The 19,736-nt window shown below is 37.7% G+C and overlaps 2 protein-coding genes across 6 annotated transcripts in view; one reads left to right on the forward strand and one right to left on the reverse strand.

Moving 5' to 3' along the window:
• The window catches only part of prkci (protein kinase C, iota), a 42,793-nt gene extending 39,782 nt beyond the window's left edge, over window positions 1–3,011 (reverse strand). The window contains exon 1 of the mRNA XM_067452355.1: window positions 2,649–3,011. Within this exon, the coding sequence (XP_067308456.1) occupies window positions 2,649–2,728 (80 nt within the window). The 5' untranslated portion in view covers window positions 2,729–3,011. The remainder of the gene's footprint in view (window positions 1–2,648) is intronic.
• A 2,572-nt stretch (window positions 3,012–5,583) lies between these two features.
• phc3 (polyhomeotic homolog 3 (Drosophila)) lies at window positions 5,584–19,706 on the forward strand. 5 transcript variants are annotated; one of them, XM_067452362.1, is made up of 15 exons: window positions 5,584–5,697; window positions 8,849–9,042; window positions 9,264–9,425; window positions 9,574–9,663; window positions 9,933–10,088; window positions 10,218–10,304; window positions 10,625–10,856; window positions 11,964–12,562; window positions 13,340–13,502; window positions 13,588–13,832; window positions 14,130–14,280; window positions 14,362–14,476; window positions 17,418–17,556; window positions 17,666–17,915; window positions 19,255–19,706. In XM_067452362.1, the coding sequence occupies exons 2-15, from the start codon at window positions 8,869–8,871 to the stop codon at window positions 19,407–19,409; spliced, it is 2,718 nt and encodes a 905-aa protein (XP_067308463.1). In that variant the 5' UTR covers window positions 5,584–5,697; window positions 8,849–8,868; the 3' UTR covers window positions 19,410–19,706. The 5 variants fall into 5 exon arrangements, with proteins under 5 accessions (XP_067308463.1, XP_067308465.1, XP_067308467.1 ...); XM_067452364.1 differs by having other exon boundaries at window positions 17,669–17,915; XM_067452366.1 differs by having other exon boundaries at window positions 13,588–13,691.
• The last annotated feature ends 30 nt before the right edge of the window (window positions 19,707–19,736 follow it).

The following is a 19,736-nucleotide window of genomic DNA, read 5'->3' on the forward strand; positions in this document are numbered from 1 at the left end:
CTACTGTTTTACTTAATCTACTAAACCTTGCAACCATGCACACACATTCTCCCTCCCTGCACTGCAAAAAAAGCAGCAATCAGATCTCAAAACACAGACAAATATACTGGAAACCTCTATTGGGACAGTCCACTCAAAAGATGTTTAATATACTCTGTCTATGACTGTGTTTGAGTCCACGTGCTATTTGCTGAAACTATATCGGAGCAAACCTTCTGAAGAACTGTGACAAATTCAAATATGAATCTCAACTATATTGGTTGATGGTTGTAAACTAGACAAGAAAGCCCTAACCCTAACCATGCATATGAGTTGATCTTCTGTTGATTTGTGCTTTAATAAAAGTGCAATATTTCTGATTTAATGTAAAACAATACATTTGTAAATTAGAACAAATAATCGCTATTATAATTTTTTAACAAAATAGTTATCAGTTTAACCATTACTGTGCAGCCATACTGCAGAATAAAGGCATACAGGAACGACCTGAGGACGATCAAATAATACATTTTGGAGTAACGTATTCTTGTATTTTGGACTTACGAAAACGGCGATTGTTTTCAGTTCAAAAACGTATAAGCTATAGAGTTTCATAAGACGATACAGAATGATACAGAACATACAAGACTGGTGAAGACGCTTTTCCATCGGACCAAACTGTTCTCCTTGTTTGTTAACCGTTCCATTCCGGCCGGTACAGACATGGTTTCGTTTTCTACTGTGGTGCTGCAATAACAGAGCTCTTGGCGAGTCAGTTGTTGCCTTGGGGACACAAGAGTTTACAGACAATACGTGATATGAATACTGACTGCGTTATGAAGGATAACCAGATTTTTTAAAACTGTATTATTAATTTATTAATTATTAGTTCACATCACTAAAATGGCTGGCTACGTAGAAACTGGCATCCAGACAACGCATAAGTGTTCGATCTCGAGTGGCAACATCAATACAGGATTCCTAGCAGCACGGTAGTTGTGTATGCAGGGGAATTCATCCTGTGTTCATAGTGTGGTCCCAAAAAATTTTCATTTGAAGGGCTATCTGGCCCTTGCCCTTTCCCCTACCACTTCAGCCAAAAGAGAATCGAGACACCCCTTCACGTAAATGCGCAAAACGAAGGGGTAGGGGAAAGGCTATGGGGTAGAAATGGGATTGGGCCTAGATCTAATATGATGACCAAAATGCACAACTGTTGAATGTGTAACATCTGCTGTATTCAACAGCCATGAAAAAAAAATTGCAATATAGGTCAAATCTTCTAAAAGACTTGTTTAATACAGTTATACAGACTACATTTTATGTTATACAGTCATCACAGAAATAAATAAAAAATGGATGAGTGCCAGAAAGAGAGTGATAAGTGGATTAAAGGTACAAGAGAGGGCAAAGAAAGAGAAGATGGAGGATAAAGGCTGTGAATTTCATCTTTGCCAGGCTTTAGGGGGTTTCGAACAGAACATAAAAGGTGCAGAGAGTAACATGCCCTTGACTCTATTCAAGACTGTGCTGCATTCAGGCAGAAACCTGCCATTATGGCCTCCACACAGCAAAAATAACCTCTGATTGATCCATCATGGCCACAATAGAAGTTTATATAGAATAAGAAGGTTGAAAATAAAATGGGTTCAAAGATTCACTAAAATGACCTGCTGAAAAACCACAGAAGGAAAGACATATTCAGGGACAAATGATGGGTTTCAAAACAGACAGTAATTATTCAACTATTATTTGTATACAGTATATGCCATCCATACAGCTTTTCTTAAAAAATACAGAATTCTTGGAATATTTTTACATCACTGAGGCCAGTTCATAGAGATTAATGACGGCGGACATGTCAGTTCCCCACAACGATGATAATAACTATTATCAACAAATTCCAGCTGGAACAGAAACTGCTTGAATCCCCTAGACAGCTGCACACACAATAGCTCTCTTGGGGAGTGTGAATAGGAATTAGTCTCCAACAGGTTTGGCAAAAGATACTTGCTGTACAAGTTTTTCAAGTGCATTACAACAGCAAGCGTCATCATGAAAGGAACCCAGCTCTTACTAAAATAATTTAAACATCAATGTGCTTATTTATTTAACGTTACATAAAAGTAAAATATTTCAATAGAAACCCAAAATGTATTCCCTAAACAGTATGAGGAATAACAGACATTTACAGATTTTTACTTGCCAATTTTGGAATCATTCACTGTTCTCATTTATAAATTAACGTTATCTTAAGGCGAATATAAAATAAATTACATGATATACCCTATCGCCAAACAGAACCAATAGGCAGGCAGACATATCCAGCTCCATGACAGGAGCAGCTCTCAGATGAAAACAACACTAAGCCATTATTAGAACTGATAAGCATATAATCACTTTGTTGTGTGTACTATTACGTGAAATAAAATGGGGGGAAAACGTTGTAGACAAAGAGATTACTAAAGAGCTGTTTTATTGGAGTTGGTTTCATTTGACAACTTCATCAAGAGTTTTGTTTTGGGGTTAAGTTAGCTAATACTGCCAGCTATCTGGCCAATAATTTTTGAGTAACGTTAAGTTACATCCCGAAACTTGACTATAAGGAGTTCTAGACAAGATAAGAGTCTATCGAAACATCTAAAAAGACAGCACATGGTCTCTCTTACCCTCTGTAGTAGGCTTTTACCCGGACCTGGTGCGGGTTTTCTCCAGGGTGGGACATTGTGCTTTCCCGCAGCGTAGGCATTATGAACTCTCCGTACTCCGGCTAGCGAGCTAACTTAGCTAACGAGGCTAGCCCGCTGTCGTCTGACGAGAAAAAAACAACAACAACAAAAAAATAACCTGAGTTAGAAACTGGATTTATTACTTTGACCAAAATATTATTGGCCTCTGTGGTACAATCGGCCTGTCTAAAATATAACTAGTAAAGTTCTGACAAAAATTAGTTTGACTACTACAACTTCTGTGTCTGATGGGAAAACACTCCCTTCTCTCGCGCAGGCCTCGAGACGGAATGATCCAAACAGCGGAATGTGGAGGGGGGATGAGGGGGATTTCCATCAAACACATTAGGCTACATATTATTAGCGACTGTTAGTATCAGAAATATTGTTCGTTTATAGAATGTCCAAATATTCAACATCTGCGATATAATTAATGTTTGAAGTGTTGTGTTATGTTCAATTGGATCGGTTGGATGGGAACGTCTGGTAGCATTCCGATTATACCACACAAAATTCAGAGAGGGTGGAGGAGAAGAGCAGCCAAGGAAGTAGTTCGCAGCATCCTTTTCCATGTCGAGAAAAGATTGGGGCTACTTTTGAGACAGAAATATTGGGAATATAAGAAATGAAATTTTTATTTCAGATTTCAATAAAACGGATAGGCATTTCACAAATGGGGGGGGGGGGGTATAGTTGTGCAAAAAAAAATCCAGCAAAGTTTTCAATATTTTCTGTTTGTTTTGATGAATACAATTATTCATTATTGTTCAGTAAAAAAAAATGTTAATATAAAAATATTTTTAAAATAAGCTACAGAAACTATTATTAAGTAAATAATCTAAAAAAACTGAATGAATGAGATCCCATAATAATTTAATACAGTTTTATAGTAGGCTATTAACAACTTTTATTAGGTTTATATGATATGATTATTATCATATTTTTAGTATAAATATGATGATTATATCTAAGGTGAACATCCAACTTAATGATATTTACCATCTGAATCATAACCATGTCATGTCAAACAATGTCAGTCAGTCAGCTGTTTATTATCATGTTAAATATGCCTTTACCCCATACCATACTTTTATATAGGCCTATTCTGTTATTGAAAAACTGTTGCGTTTGATTTACAAAAATCATAAACAAGACCTTTGTCTCAAAATATATATTTAATAGCTTAATTTTAGTGATTCTCATTTAGGCTAACATAGCTACATAAATCTCCAATAGAAAAAAAATATAGAAAAAAAAGAAGAAATCAAATTAGCGCAGAATCAACTTTTTGGAAGCCTATACAACAACATACATTGAATTAGCACTAAAGCCTAACAGTTGTATTTACAGTATGATTGTAAAAGTTTTGTTGTGTTTATTCTCTATATATTAAGATGATACTCAACCCTCTCATAGTTTTCTTGGTTTGGGCCACTGCTCCTCAAAATGTCTGTGCACGGCCCTGCATTCGTAGTCTAATCGATTATTTTGTACGCTACAAGGATCATTATTTTGCGATAGGCCGTTACAATTCATAGTGTAGTACGCATTCTAGTGGCAAAACCAATGCAACTGCACTGCCTCCAGGCTTCACACCATGGTACCACAGTCAATGCCGATATCATGCAGATGATGGCACTGACATGCAGAAGAAATAGATGCACCTAATGAAATTTACCATGCCGTTCCACTACAAAACATATACAAACTCACATTAAACATATGCTTATGTAGGGTCAATTTGAGTTTCAAATCAAAATATGCATTTTGCAAGCTATCAGCAGTGTCTCATTTATGGTGAAATGAAAGTAAAATGACTAGCCTAACACAACGTAGGCCTAGCTATAGAAATACAAAGGCAAACTTTGTAAAACTCACATCAAGCGCATTTATTAATTAGCTTTACATTAAATAACCCATTAACCAAAATAATTTCAATGCATGACTCTCAAAATAACAGTTGGGCCAGGCAGACAGGTTAAAACTGCATTAAGAATCTGACTGTTTTCACTATAGGCCTATATGCAAAAGTAATCAACTTTAAATATTGCATAAAAAAATACTAACAGTTTACGGTATAGGCAACAATTTTCATCTGCTAGCATTAGTTAACATTAGTTAACATTAACTAACAATGAGAAATACTTAGTCTACAGCATTTAGTTAATAAGTTCAAAAATACATATTTCAGATCAAAAGTTGTATCTGTTAACATTATTTCATGAAAACTAATAACAAATGTAATAAATAGGCTACTGTAACACTGGTCGTTTTTTTTTTGTTTGTTTGTTTGTTTGTTTTGTTTTGTTAATGCATTATAAGGACCACAAATGAGACCTATTAGCCTAGTGTTATTAAAGATGGCAAGCCTTTTTTACTTTTAATAATTTTGCAGGATATCAATTTGACAACAATTACATTTTCAATAGGCTAGTTAAAATGCTAATTCTGGATATCAGGAATTGGATTTTTACTAGAAACAATGGCTTTTAAATATATCGGGAATTACATTTCCACAAGTAAAATGTGAATTATTAATATCAACAATGGTCCGCACTAGCAGAAATACGAATAATAAATATCAAGAATAAAGTGTAAATTAAAAACTATAATCTTGATAGGCTATATGTAATTGCACAACACTTAGCAGAAATGTATACAAAATTAGCATTTTAACTAGGCTAGTGAACGTTTTATTGTTGATATCCTGAATTATCCCGAATAAAAATCAATGTGGCTTGCCAAACCAAAATTTTAATAATAATGTATATTATTATTAAACCATATAAAACAACGATGAGAAAGTCATGGTGATAGCGCTGCACGAAGTCCTCCTACACAGCAAGTGGTGCTGCTGGCTCAGACATTCCTCAGCCTCTGAAGCGTTTTGTTTTTATCTCCATCAGTGCGCGCTGTCGCATTAGAACATGACTGAGGCCGTGACAGAGCACAGCAGCGCGCGCTCACGTCTCATATCCATCTCTGGCAGGTAACACTCATCGACTCATGCGCTTTCAATACTGAATGGGAAAACGCGTCATGATCGCATGATTCCCCAAAGATGGAGACGTAAAGTCTTAATAAAAACATTTTCTGAAAATAATTCCAGTCAAATCGATTGTTAAAAAAATATCAGTGTCCCACAAGAAGAATCACGGTGGGCTCGACTGGAAAGGTGGGCGTTTCTCCATCTCCATCAAGCAGTTATGACTTGATGTAGCCTAAAACATTCGGCCTGTCGAAATATTCTACAAGGCATTTCGTAATGCGACACGACACCAGTCTGTTTTACAAGTATTTCTTGTAATTGTGATAAACAGTTAATATACTGTTTAGCTACTGTTACATTGTTTTGCCTAGATTTAATAACGCATAGCGGACTCGAGTTAATTTGAGTCAAATTCTTTGCACGTCTCCTTATGGAAGAAGGGACGCAATAATAAAAGTATCAAACATATGTTATTTAATTTTACTGCTGAATTATTCAGACGCTTCTTCTCATTAAATTGTTACACTTCTGTTACGCGGGTCTTATTTCCTATTTTATGTCTATAGCCCTATCCTAACGTTAGGCTATTAAAATATTAAGCTATTAAAAACTTTTAGCCTACCATTGCTTTTAAACGGATTGTGTCATTAAATTTACAGTAGTGAAGTAAGAATGTCACAACACAGAGATAATAAGTCTATGGTAAAGCTAGTCCTATTTATATTTTAGGCTATTAAAAACTCGCCGTTAATCCGCAGTGTAAAATGCTTGTAGCTCGTTGTAAATTTTTATTTTATTTTTCTGGTTGTCCAAGAGATTTAAACACTTAAACAGACCTTTAGGGACGAAAAGGGGTTTTCTGTGAAATGTAGACAATTCTTTATCGTCATCGTCATGAGTCATCATGACGATGGCAATTCTGTTTATAGAATACAAAATAGTCCTACAATAGAATTAACTTTTAATAATAAACACTAGACAAAAATACCTATCCTACACTAAATTGAAAGGATCGAATGACGTTAACAACTAAAAGTGAGAGAGCGCGTGCACAAAATATTTTCATTTAATATAGACTAATTTTCCAGACAAACAGGCCTATTGTAACAGTCTGTGAGAGACTTTACTGTACAGATGCTATAATCTGACAGAGAAAATAAATGAAAAAGTTACTTTTTTAAAAGCCCTAGATTTTTACCTCTGTATTAAATGAAGGTCCAAAAAGAAGCTAATTTGCGCGTATAGAAATCGACCAATATTGACATTTAGACAACATATACATTCCTATTTTGTTTAATTAAATAGTATTTTATTCAGTTGTTTTTGATAAACATTCCTTCATTAAACTCACTTTAAAAAAAACGCAGATGTAAGCTAAATTTGTAAAATTGATGCTACTTTTCATAATAATAATTGTATCAATTAAACTGATAAAATGTGAATGTATCAAATAATAAATAAATTATAAAGTTAACAATATTACTATAAATTAAAAATGAATGTATGAAGTTGTATGAATTACTATTACAGCTAAATTGTAAATTTTTATTTATACATTTAAATGAATTGTTAACTTCAATTATAGAGTCTTTTTAATGACATTTTATACATTTGGTAAATTTGTGAATTTAAATATGTCTTAATGTGTAATAAATGTGAAGTGTGCTATAATTCTGAAATGCATTATTTGTGCAAGTATAGAAATACAGTGCATCCAGAAAATATTCACAGCGCTTCACTTTTTCCATATTTTGTTATGCCTTATACAAAAAATGGATTAATTTAATATTTGTTCCCTCAATTCTACAAACAATACCCCATAATGGCAAAGTGAAATAAGTTTGTTTGAAATCTTTGCAAATGATTAACATTTTGTTTTTAAAATCACATGTACGTAAGTATTCACAGCCTTTGCCATGACACTCAAAAATGAGCTCAAGTGCTCCTGTTTCCACTATTCATCCTTGAGATGTTTATGTTACTTGATTGGAGTCACCCTGTGGTAAATTAAGTTGATTGGACATTATTTGGAAAGGCACACACCTGTCTATATAAGGTCTCACAGTTCAAGGAATTGTCTGTAGACCTCCTAGACAGGATTGTATTGAGGCACAGATCTGGAGAACGGAAACATTTCTGCAGCATTGAAGGTCCCAATGAGCACAATGGCCTCCATCATCCATCGTAAAATGAAAGGAGGGTTTATGTCTGGAGGAAACAGGCACCGCTCATCACCTGGTTAATACCATCCCTACAGTGAAGCATGTGATGGCAGCATCATGCTGTGGGGATGTTTTTCAGTGGGAGGAACTGCGAGACTAGTCAGGATCGAGGGAAATACGAATGCAGCAATGTATAAAGACATCCTTGATGAAAACCTGCTCCAGAGCACCCTGGTCCTCAGAGTGGGGCGAAGGTTCATCTTCCAACAGGACAATGACCCTAAGCACACAGCCAAGATAGCACGTGGCTACAGGATGACTCGGTGAATGTCCTTGAGTGGTCCAGCCAGAGGTCAGACTTGAACCCGATTGAACATCTCTGGAGAGATCTGAAAACGGCTGTGCACAGACGCTCCCCATCCAACCTGATGGAGCTTGAGAGGTCCAGCAAAGAAGAAAGGGAGAAACTGCTCAAAAAAAGGCGTGCCAAGCTTGTAGCATCATATTTAAAAAGACTTGAGACTATTCAGTGCCAAAAGTGCTTCAACAAAGTAAAGGCTGTGAATACTTAAGTACACGTGATTTGTTCCATTTTTAATAAGATTTCAAACAAACATATTTCCCTTTGTCATTATGGGGTATTGGCAAAACATTTTTTAAATCCATTTTGGAATAAGGCTGTAACATAACAAAATATGGAAAAAGTGAAGTGAACTGCAAATGTTTCCAGTTGCACTATATTTACCTTTAGTAATATACAAAAAATGTGGCAGGATAAATTGTTTAATTTTTTTCACATTTGCTAATGCAATACATTGTAATTACATTTTTATTTTAAATTAAATTAAATCAACATCAATCAATTAAATCAGCCATCAAACCATGCATTTACAGAACAGAAGTGGATTACAGAATAGATTTTTAGATTACATTTTTTTCCCCACAAAAAAAATTAAAGTGGCTGATTATATGTTTTTATAATTTTTCAGTAGGCTTACAAACCACTCTGATGGGTGACACAGATAAACAGAGTCAGGACGAGATGGAGGTGGGCGGCTGTGTAACAGTAGCCTCCAGCAGTGCCGCACCAGTGAGCTCTACACCTAGATCCAACACTCCCACAGGCACCCAGCCCAACTCCATTCCTCTGGGAAACGTCTCTTCAGACAGACAAGCAGTCCAGGTAAGTCCCCACCGGTATCAACCACTAACATAGTGAACAAATGATATTACACAATGCTAAAGAATAGCAACGACCTTTAAATGTAGTAAAATATTTATCATTGCTTTGAGGCTGACCTAATCTTTAGCTGCTATTTCTTTGTTGTGGTTGTGAGTCAAAAACAAGCCATTGATGATTCCCCCCCAGTGCTGTGTGAAGCTTATGATGTGGTGGTTTGCTAGGTAATCCAGCAGACGTTACACAGACCACAGAGCATGACAGCTCAGTACCTGCAACAGATGTATGCTGCCCAACAACAACATATCCTACTACAGACAGCTGCACTACAACAGCAGCATCAACAAAACCTCACGGCTACACAAATCCTGACCACTACAGAGCAAGTATGAGAAAATATAATATAATATAATATAATATAATATAATATAATATAATATAATATAATATAATATAATATAATATAATATAATATAATATAATATAATATAATATTTAGGAGATTAAGAATTTGTTCCTGCTACTTCTTATCAGGCTGCAGAGACTAATGGCAGACGGCCCAACTCCTCCCCTATATCATCCAATGGGAATGTAACTCAGCTTGCTAGTGTGTCTCAAACATCAGTAAGTGCTTTCGTTGTTTAGCATATAAACTTTAATTTAGCTTCTAAAGCTACTTTTGTTTTTTTATAGATGAACCATGTGCTCTCATTGAAACATTATGCCAGAAAAAGTGCCCTATTAAAAGTGAACCGTAATTTGATTTCTAGAAAATCTAAAATAAATCTGTTCTTTTTAAAAAGATGATAAGATCAGAAAACATAGTTTTTATGCAAACATTAATGGTTTTGATCAAAGATGAATTATACAGGAACACGACTCTCTCCCTCTAGATCACCATGCCAACCTCTCTTGTAACTCAGCCAATAGGTCGCATTCAGGTCGCTAGCTCCAATAGCACAGGGGGAGCCTTATCCCAGCAGGCCATGCTTCTAGGAAACAGTTCTCCCACAGGTAGCCAGGCCCAAATGTATCTGCGCACTCAGATGGTAAGAAAGTATTTACTAAAAGCATTGTGTTCTTCGAGTTTATTGCTGTTCTCAAGCTTCTACTGACTTGACTTGATTCTATTTCTTCTTCTTTCTTCCATTGCTGTGTCATTGTCTCTAAATCTGTAGCTGATTCTTACTCCTGCCACTGTAGCTGCCGTTCAACCTGAGCTGACTGTTGTTAGTTCAATGTGCTCTCATTCAGCATCATCACAGGTAAGACAGAGTTTTCTTTAAATCAGGGCTGTATAATGAAAAGGATTAAATAATATGTTATCCACAGTTCTTTCAAATAGATGGTTGTTGCCATTTGAATGAATAAATTAATATATACATATTTGTAAATGTCATGTAATAATGATGAATGCACATTTCCAGATTTTTATTTTTTTTTATTAATAATTTAACTTAGCAGAGTTAAAGCTATAAAATAAATGTGTTATCCTGTATCCTGTTTATTATATTAGTACCAAGCCATATGTCAAATAATGACCATACTATGTTGCAGTAAAATGATATGTATTGTCTTCTGCAAGGTTCAAAGCTTGGCTCTCCGCACGCATCTCTCTGGAGCTCTTGCTACTCCCCAAAACATCCAGATCAAGCCTTCTTTTCAAGGCCAGACACTGTTGTCACCCCCACCTAAGATGTCCATTTGCCCACTGAAGTCCACACAGCTGTCTCACAACCTGGTAGAAACTTCTAGAAATGATTCTCTGTTGACCGATGTCACTCAGCCACCATCAGCCCAACCACACATTCCTCCTTGTAAGTCACAAGATCACAGTTCCATCTCTATTATTTTCATAGTTGTTTTAAATGCAGAATAATGTGAATATTGTAAATACTTGCTTCTGAAGAAATAATAATAATTTTAATTGCAAAAGATCCAAAATAATTTCAACATTGTTCGAGCTTTATGCCATAGCAAAGTGGTTCTCAACATAGGGGGCCTCGACACACTTCCAATGGGGGCAGAATATTAAAATGGTTTGTGTGGGGAGATTTCGTTTATCATCTATGGGTGGCAGGTCTTTCTTTGTTACAGCCCTTAAGCTATGAAACTCTTTCCTCCTGCCTCTCAGGACAACAACCACGTTACATGAATTTAAATGTGAACTCAAAACACATTTGTTTAATCAGTTTTATCAGTCATGAAAATGTTGACTTGACGTAACACAATCAAAATGTTAACTCACTACCAATAATCTCTTTCATCTCTACTCTAACTGCCCACCATGCTGTCTGTAATTAATGTTTGTTACATAAGTTTTTCATATTGTATTGTAAATGTAGTGCGTATATAAAAAGGTGCTATATAAACTAAACCTATTATTATTGTTATTATTATTATTAAATGAAGATGAAACAAGCTTTATATATTATTATATAAAAAAATATTATTTAAAAATTCCATTATTATTTATGAATCAGCAGTCCCACAGTCTAGAAAAAGCTAGATATTTCTAAACCTGCATAAAAGTGATGGAAAATGTATAAAAACGTATTAATAAATATTACGTCTAGTTATGCCAAGATAGTTTATTGGTTGGAAATAATGAGAAATTACTATTTGTGAGTAAAATAGAATTGAAAAACCATGGACAGCTTGAAAAGTCATAAATTCATTGGTCTTAAAGAGTGCGAACCCTAAAAAGCGTTCAGTTATTAAAACTTCTTGAATTATGGGATTTTAATTATGATTATTTATAGTTTTTTTTATTTAATTAGTTTAATATTCCCATTACTTGTAGTTTCTGTAAATGATAAAAGGTTGAGATCCACTGCTAGAACACCAATTTTACTTTTCAAACATCTTAGAACTGTTCATGCTGAATACTTTGTGTTTGCTCCTAATGAATGTCTGTACCACAGCAACGTTCACACCAGTCCAATCTCATACACTGGTCAGACACCAGCTACACTGCCCTTCTGGCCAGAGGGCGACGCCACATCAGCTCATCATCCAGCAGAGTTCCGCCACTCACAGACAGGTCCAGCCCAGTGTCACACCGCAGGACAGCTCTCCTTCACCTCTTGCCCTGCAGACCCGTACCACTTCCACTACAGCCACCGTCCAATCACAGCACACAGAGTTCCTCTCAGTGCCCTCCTCTGCAAATCAACCAGCCAATCAGTCGGAAGTTGTGTCTATGTCCACAGTTCCTCCTGCAGCGCTCCCTGACCCTCCACCCCTTCATCTGGGCCCAGTGCTAGAGCCGATCTCTCAGCATTCACCTCTGGCCTGCCCCCCTCCTCTCACCATGGGTCTGCCTAGGCTGGTCCAGCCGCAGAGACACACGCTACGCTCAGTTCAGACAGTAGCTGTCCAGCCTGACCACATGCTGGTGTCTGAAGAGGAGCACCCAGTCGATGAAGTGGTTGTTCAGTTGCCTTTTCAGCATTTACCGCCACCACAGACAGTGGCAGTGGATTTAAAGATGCAACCTGCTACACAGACAGAAGTTCCCTTGGTTAGTCTGGTTTGATTTTTAATGTGGCTAAACTGGAATCAAGCATATGGAATAGTTAGCCCAGAAATAGAACAGATTTATCTAAGGATTGTCCAGGCTGCTCTTTTCCATAAAACAAAAGTTTAATATGACCAGTGACTTCCATATGCTGAATTTACAATTCATTGTATGGTTACAGAAGACAAATACCAAGTTCAGAGACATATGCCATATCACATGTATGGACTGCACTTATGATGTTTATGGTGCTTTTTTTGGGGGGGGGGGGGGGGGGGGTTCTATGGTTTGCTACACTACCATTCAAAAGTTTGGGGTCAGTTAGATTTTGCTTTTTAAAAAATTCATATTTTTATTCTGTAAGAATGCATTAAATTGATCAAATATGACAGAGAAATTAATTTATAATGTTGAAAAAGATTTCTATTTCAAATAAATTCTTTATTTTAAACTTGGTGAGCAGAAGAGATTTATTTCAAAAGCATAAAAAAATCTTACCAGTCCCAAACTTTTGAATGGTTATGTATTATTGAATGGAAAAGAGCAACTTCTTATTCTTCAGAACCAGTTTTTGTCTTTGAATAAAAAAGTATTATAAATATATTTCATGTCATACGAATTTTAGTTAGTCAGATTTTTTAGTTATAGTTTTTGATTTTGTTGAAAATATCCTTTGAATTTAGTCTATATTTTGTCATGTCATATTCATTAGTTTTAGTAAATTTTACTTTGTAACTGTACATACATATCATTTTAATTGCTTATTATGAAATTTGGCAGACGCCGCCGATGTTGAACGAGAGTGGAAGCATGAATTTGTTGAAGGATGTAGAACACGTATGTCCTCAGTATATCAGAGCACCCACCCCGTCACCACTGTCCTCACCAGACGAGTCACGGAGAAGCTCTGATGATGTAACAGCTCAACCAGAAAACTGTACAGGTACTTTGAACCTAAATCAAAGAATGGCAATGTGGTCTTCCCACCCTTCTGCAGATCTCTAACCTGACCTCTCATTTATCCATAGCTGATCCGGACCAACCGTGCATTCCATCGAGCAGATCTGTGATCCGGTCACCGGAGGCCCCGACATATGTCAACAGTCCCCCCCCTCCCGTCCTCTCCTCTGTGGTAAGAAGCACCAGCAGGCTTCCCCCAGCCAGCCTGCCAGGGAACCCTGAGGGTCAGCCCTCACAGGCCATCGTTAGACCTCACATCCTCACACACCTCATTGAGGGCTTCATCATCCGAGAGGGCCTGGAGCCGTTCCCGGTATGTCCACTGTTTGACAAAGTAGCAATTCTCAGCTGCCATGAGGCCCAAATGATGCCCATGGTTCTCTCATATTCTCTAATGGAGCCGTGAAGCTCAAAGATCTCTCACTCCCTGAGAGCAAAGAGTAAGATGGCTGGTGAGGGTCTGCGGCCAAACGTACAGATCAATCAGTTATTAAAGTCCCCTTTGGGAATCTCCACAAAGTGCTCCACACTTTCAGAAGTCCAAACCACAAAAAGCATCTCAAAAAATGTTTGGTATGTCCAGTATAGATGTGCTTGTCTTTTTCATCAGGTGAGATGTGCTTCCTTAGAGATGAACCTACAGGCCACACTGCCAGAAGATAGAGAGGATGGAGAATCAACCCGGGATGACTGCCTTATGGATGCCGACCATCCAGAAAACTCCACTGATTCTGACATTGATAACCCACATGCTGAGGATGGTGGGCTCATTGGCATATTTCTTATTTATACAATCATTGAGTCAATATGAGTGTTTCTGGTAGCATCTCTTCTGCTTTCAGAACAGGCAGTTGAAAACCTGCCTGACGTTCTCGAATGCGAGTTCTGTCGGAAGAGAGGCTTCGCACGTACGTTCCTCAGATCCAAGCGCTTCTGCTCCATGACATGTGTCAGAAGGTAAAGAGCATTATGGATGACCACTTTTTGTGTCTCTTTCATTTTAAAGTATGAAGTGTCATTGGAATTATTATTACTATTATTCTGGGGATTATTATTACTCATGCTTTAGGTTTTCTAAAATGAAACCTCTAAACTTGAATAATAATAAGCCCATAAATTATCCTGTACAATTTCTTCCACAGACATGAATGATTGTTAAGGAGAGGTGTTCTATTACATTCCTAAATTAAAAAATATGAAATTTTTACCTCCTGGATGATAAAATGGACAAAAATATTGTTTAGATCAGGGTTCTTCAAATCCGGTCCTGGAAGGCCACTGCCTTGCAGTTGGGCTGCATCCAAAAACCTAGCCAGCTGACATGTTGCCTCACTGCCCTATCAGGCAATGACTTTGCAGGCAGTATTTGCACATGATGCTACCTCACAAAACAGACTTTGAAGGCAGCGTAATGGTTTAATGACCAAAGCGAAATAGAGAGAGCTTTAGTAAAAACGAAGTGAATATTTAATTAGTACAACAGTAATTTCTCAATAGAAATGACATAAGAAATGGAAAATGTTGGTAAAAAATGTACATTTACACACAAACTGACTGCAAATTTTTAGACACTATCTTTATTGTTTACCTCAACTGTCACAGAATGGAACAGTGGGACAGATTTGAGGAACCTTGGCTTAGACTTAAAATGAAGAGGGACATGAGACCAGAATATCATAGGGCAGGTTTCCATTCTCATATTTTTATGCAAATTTTGTGGAAACAGAGATACATTTATTTCCTAAAATGCATATAAAGAATATACACTACCATTCAAAATTGGGTTATATTTATTTGATTAAATAATAAGAATACAATTAATCATATGTAATATCACATTAATATTGTGAAATATTATTTTATTATATTTTATAAAATATAATTTATTTAGGCGATTGTAAAGCTGAATTTTCATTATGATTACTCCAGTCTTCGGTGTCACATGATCATTCAGAAATCATTCTAATATGCTGATTTGATGCTTAAGAAACAATTGTTCTCATATTAACATCAAAAACCATCAATTGTGCTGCTCTATCTTTTTCCCAAAAATGTATTTTCAGATTTTTTTGATAAATAGAAAGGTAATTTATTTGAAAATATTTTTTTTTTTTTGTAAATGTGAAAGTATTTACTGTTACTTTTGATAAATGAAATGCATCCTTGCTAAATAAAAGTACACTGCTCCAAAAAAATTAAAGGAACACGTTTTAATCTCTGGTCAATCTCCTCGAATATTGATCTGGTCAGTTAAGTAGCAGAAGGGGTTGTTAATCAGTTTCAGCTGCTTTGGTGTTAATAAAACTTACAACAAGTTCACTAGATGGGCAACAATAAGACAACCCCCAAAACAGGAATGGTTTTACAGGTGGAGGCCACTGACATTTTGGTTCCTCAACTCATCTTTTCTGGCTGTTTTTCACCATCTTTGGCTAGGGTCAGTGTCACTACTGGTGGCATGAAGCAATTCGTAGACTCTACCGAGGTTGCACAGCCAGTCCAACTCCTCCAGGATGGTACATCAATACGTGCCATTGCCAGAAGGTTTGCTGTGTCTGCAAGCACAGTCTCAAGAGCATGGAGGAGATTCCAGGAGACAGACAGTTACTCTAGGAGAGCTGGACAGGGCTGTAGAAGGTCCTTAAACCAATTAGCAGGACTGGTATCTGCTCCTTTGTGCAAGGAGAAACAGCATGAGCACTGCCAGAGCCCTACAAAATGGCCTCCAGCAGGCCACTGTTGTGAATGTCTCTGACCAAACAATCAGAAACAGACTTGAGGGTGCCATGAGGGTGGCCTGAGGGCCCAACATCCTCTAGTGGGCCCTGTGCCCAGCACCGTGAAGCTTGATTGCTATTTGCCATTGAACACCAGAATTGGCAGGTTCGCCACTGGCAGTCTGTGCTTTTCACAAATGAGAGAAGGTTCACCCTTAGCACATGTGACAGACATGAAAGGGTCTGGAGAAACCGTGGAGAACGTTGTGCTGCATGTAACATCATTCAGCATGACCAGTTTGGTGGTGGGTCAGTGATGGTCTGGGGAGGTATATCCATGGAGGGACGCACAAACCTCTACAGGCTAGATAATGGCATCCTGACTGCCATTAGTATCGGGTTAAAATCCTTGGACCCATTGTCAGACCCTACGCTGGTGTAGTGCGTCCTGGGTTCCTCCTGGTGCATGACAATGCCTGGCCTCATGTGGCGAGAGTATGCAGGCAGTTCCTGGAGGATGAAGTAAGATACCATTGAATGGCCTCCATGCTCGCCTGACCTCAGTCCAATAGAACACCTCTGGGACATTATGTTTCGGTCCATCCAACGTCGCCGGGTTGCACCTCAGACTGTCTAGGAGCTCAGTGATGCCCTGGTCCAGATCTGGAAGGAAAAACCCCAGAACACCATCCATTGTCTCATTAGAAGCGTGCCCCGACGTTGTCAGGCATGCATACAAGAATGTGGGGGCTACTGAGTACTATTTTGAGTTGGACAAAATGGACAAGCCTGTTGTATAATTTTTTCAGTTTGATTTTCAGGGTGTCTTTGACATTTGTCCTCTGTAGGTTGATAATTTTAATTTCCATCAAACGGTGTGGCATCCTTTCGTTCCTAACACATTACCCAGTCCATATTAGTATAGATATTCAGCATAAATTTTTCCCCCATTGAGATCTGATGCGTTTTTAAAGTGTTCCTATAGTTTTTTTAAAGATGTGTATACATTTCTTTGAACGGTAGTATATACATGCTCACTTGAAGTGGTTGCGTTTTTTGTAAGAATGCATGCATATTTACTATGATGAAAACACATTTAGGATATTTGCCTTTTATAAAGAGAAGTTAATGTGTTCATAAAATTGTATACTGGACTACAAGCAGCCTTGTTCATCTTACAGATACAACGTAAGCTGTAAAAAACGCCTAAACCTGTTGAGGTCAGAAAAAATTGTCCGCTGGCCCCACAGAACAATGGGCAGGCGGGGGAGACCACCTAGTGGAGTAAATGGTGGGTCTAGGGAACACTACTTCAGGCAGGTCAGTGAAAACTAACAAATAACAGTTTAACCAAACTATACAACACAGTGCTAAACCATTTTAATAAGTGGGACTGACCTACTGCAACAATACTACATGATTTTCTCAGCAGCTGCCAGATTCCCATCGTTCCAACGACAACCAGAGGGTGTCCAATTCATTGTGGATTGAGAGAGAAGAGGAGCCACCAGGCCCGATGACGACAAGGCTGCGTTTACAGGCTGAAAGAGAGAAAGAGCAAGACAGAGAAAAAGAACAGAGCAGACTGGAGAGCTCCAGCAGCTCTGACTGTGTTCTTGACTCGAGTCCATCACGGTGGAATGTGGAGCAAGTGTGTTCCTTCGTCAGCTCTTTACCAGGTAGCTGCACAGGCTTCAAAAACACAATACTTCATGTTTCACTAGGTGTTGTCTAATAGATAAATACAATACTTTTGATTGTAAAATGACACTTTCTATATACTATGAATGTAATCTGAAAGTACTACATTCGCCATGTTGTCATTGTCATGTGACCTACCAGTGTCAGTGCTTTCCTGCCATTCACAAATCCTCTCCAGTGGCCTCATGGGATAGTAACATGTCCATCATAAGCACACCTTAGAATCTCACCATAAGTAGAAGGTACTTTTTGCCTACTCTTTCATGAGTAGAGTGAATTTGGAAATATTTATTTTGTCCCATCCCATCCTGTTTTTCACCTACTATATATGCAGGGCAGAATACATTTTGGACGTAGCCATGTTTTCAATTTCAGCTTCTTCTGCTGTTTCCATTCAAGCTTTAAAGCTTTGACTTGCTACCAAAGTTGGCCTCTGCAGATGTGTGATATGGTTTAATGATATATATATATAAACTTTATGGTTTGTAGCAGGGTGCATTATCCTGCTGAAAGAGCCCACAGCAACCAGGGAATACCGTTTCCATGAAAGGGTGTACATGGTCTGCAACAAAGCTTAGGTAGGTGATACATGTCAAAGTAACATCCACATGGATGGCAGGACCCATGGTTTCCCAGCAGAACCCAAGATTTCCCAGCAGAACATTGGCCAAAGTATCACATTGCCTCCACCGGCTTGCCTTCTTCCTATATTGCATTCTGGTACCATGTGTTCCCCAGGTAAGTGACGCACATACACCCGGCAATCTATGTGATGGAAAAGAAAACGTGATTTATCAGACCAGGCCTCCTTCTTGGTGGTCCAGTTCTGATGCTAATGTTCCCACTGTTAACACTTACAGTGGTGGACAGGGGTCAGCATGGGCACCCTGACCGGTCTGCGGCTATGCAGCCCCATATGCAACAAACTGTGATGCATTGTGTATTCTGACACCCTATCAGAACCAGCATTCATTTCTTGAGCAATTCGAGCTATAGTAGCTCGTCTGTTTGATTGGATCACACAGACTTCCACTCCCCACGTGCATCAATGAGCCATGACCGGAATAACCCACAAGAGTTGCAGTTTTGGAGATGCTCTGAGCCTGATCGGTATATATATATATATATATATATATATATATATATATATATATATATATATATATATATATATATATATATATATATATATATAAAACTGTGACTTACTTAGTAATATCATTATCTATGATTTACACTGCATTTAGCATCTGATATAATTAATACAATTCTTTAGAATCATATGCTCATATTTGCATCTTCTCGACTTGTTCTAAGGGTGCCATAATATTGCAGCAGAGTTCCGGTCACAGGAGATTGATGGACAGGCCCTGTTGTTGCTTACAGAGGACCACCTCGTGAACGCTATGAACGTAAAACTGGGCCCTGCACTCAAAATCTGTGCACAAATCAACGTTCTCAAAGAACCATAGGCTCGTCTTTCCACAATCCTTACGAAGGTCATATTCTGTCACACAATATCTGAAAGTCAGCTTCCTCCAAAGTGCCATGATTTCAGTGTGTGGCCCATCTACAAATATTCTACACGCATGGGGACCTCCTTCTTATACCTCAAAGTTTCATGGTGGATTTTATTCAATTCAATACAATTGTTAGGTAAAGTTTTGTATAATATCTAAAACTAAATTCGAATCTTGTATATTGGATTTATAATAAACAGACCAACTGGAAACACGAAGATGAGGTATGATGTTGCTGTGCAGCCACGATTTGTGGAATTTGGCACATAAATGTACAAA

This window comes from Pseudorasbora parva, chromosome 9 (genome assembly GCF_024679245.1).
Source record: "Pseudorasbora parva isolate DD20220531a chromosome 9, ASM2467924v1, whole genome shotgun sequence".
Taxonomy (NCBI): domain Eukaryota; kingdom Metazoa; phylum Chordata; class Actinopteri; order Cypriniformes; family Gobionidae; genus Pseudorasbora; species Pseudorasbora parva.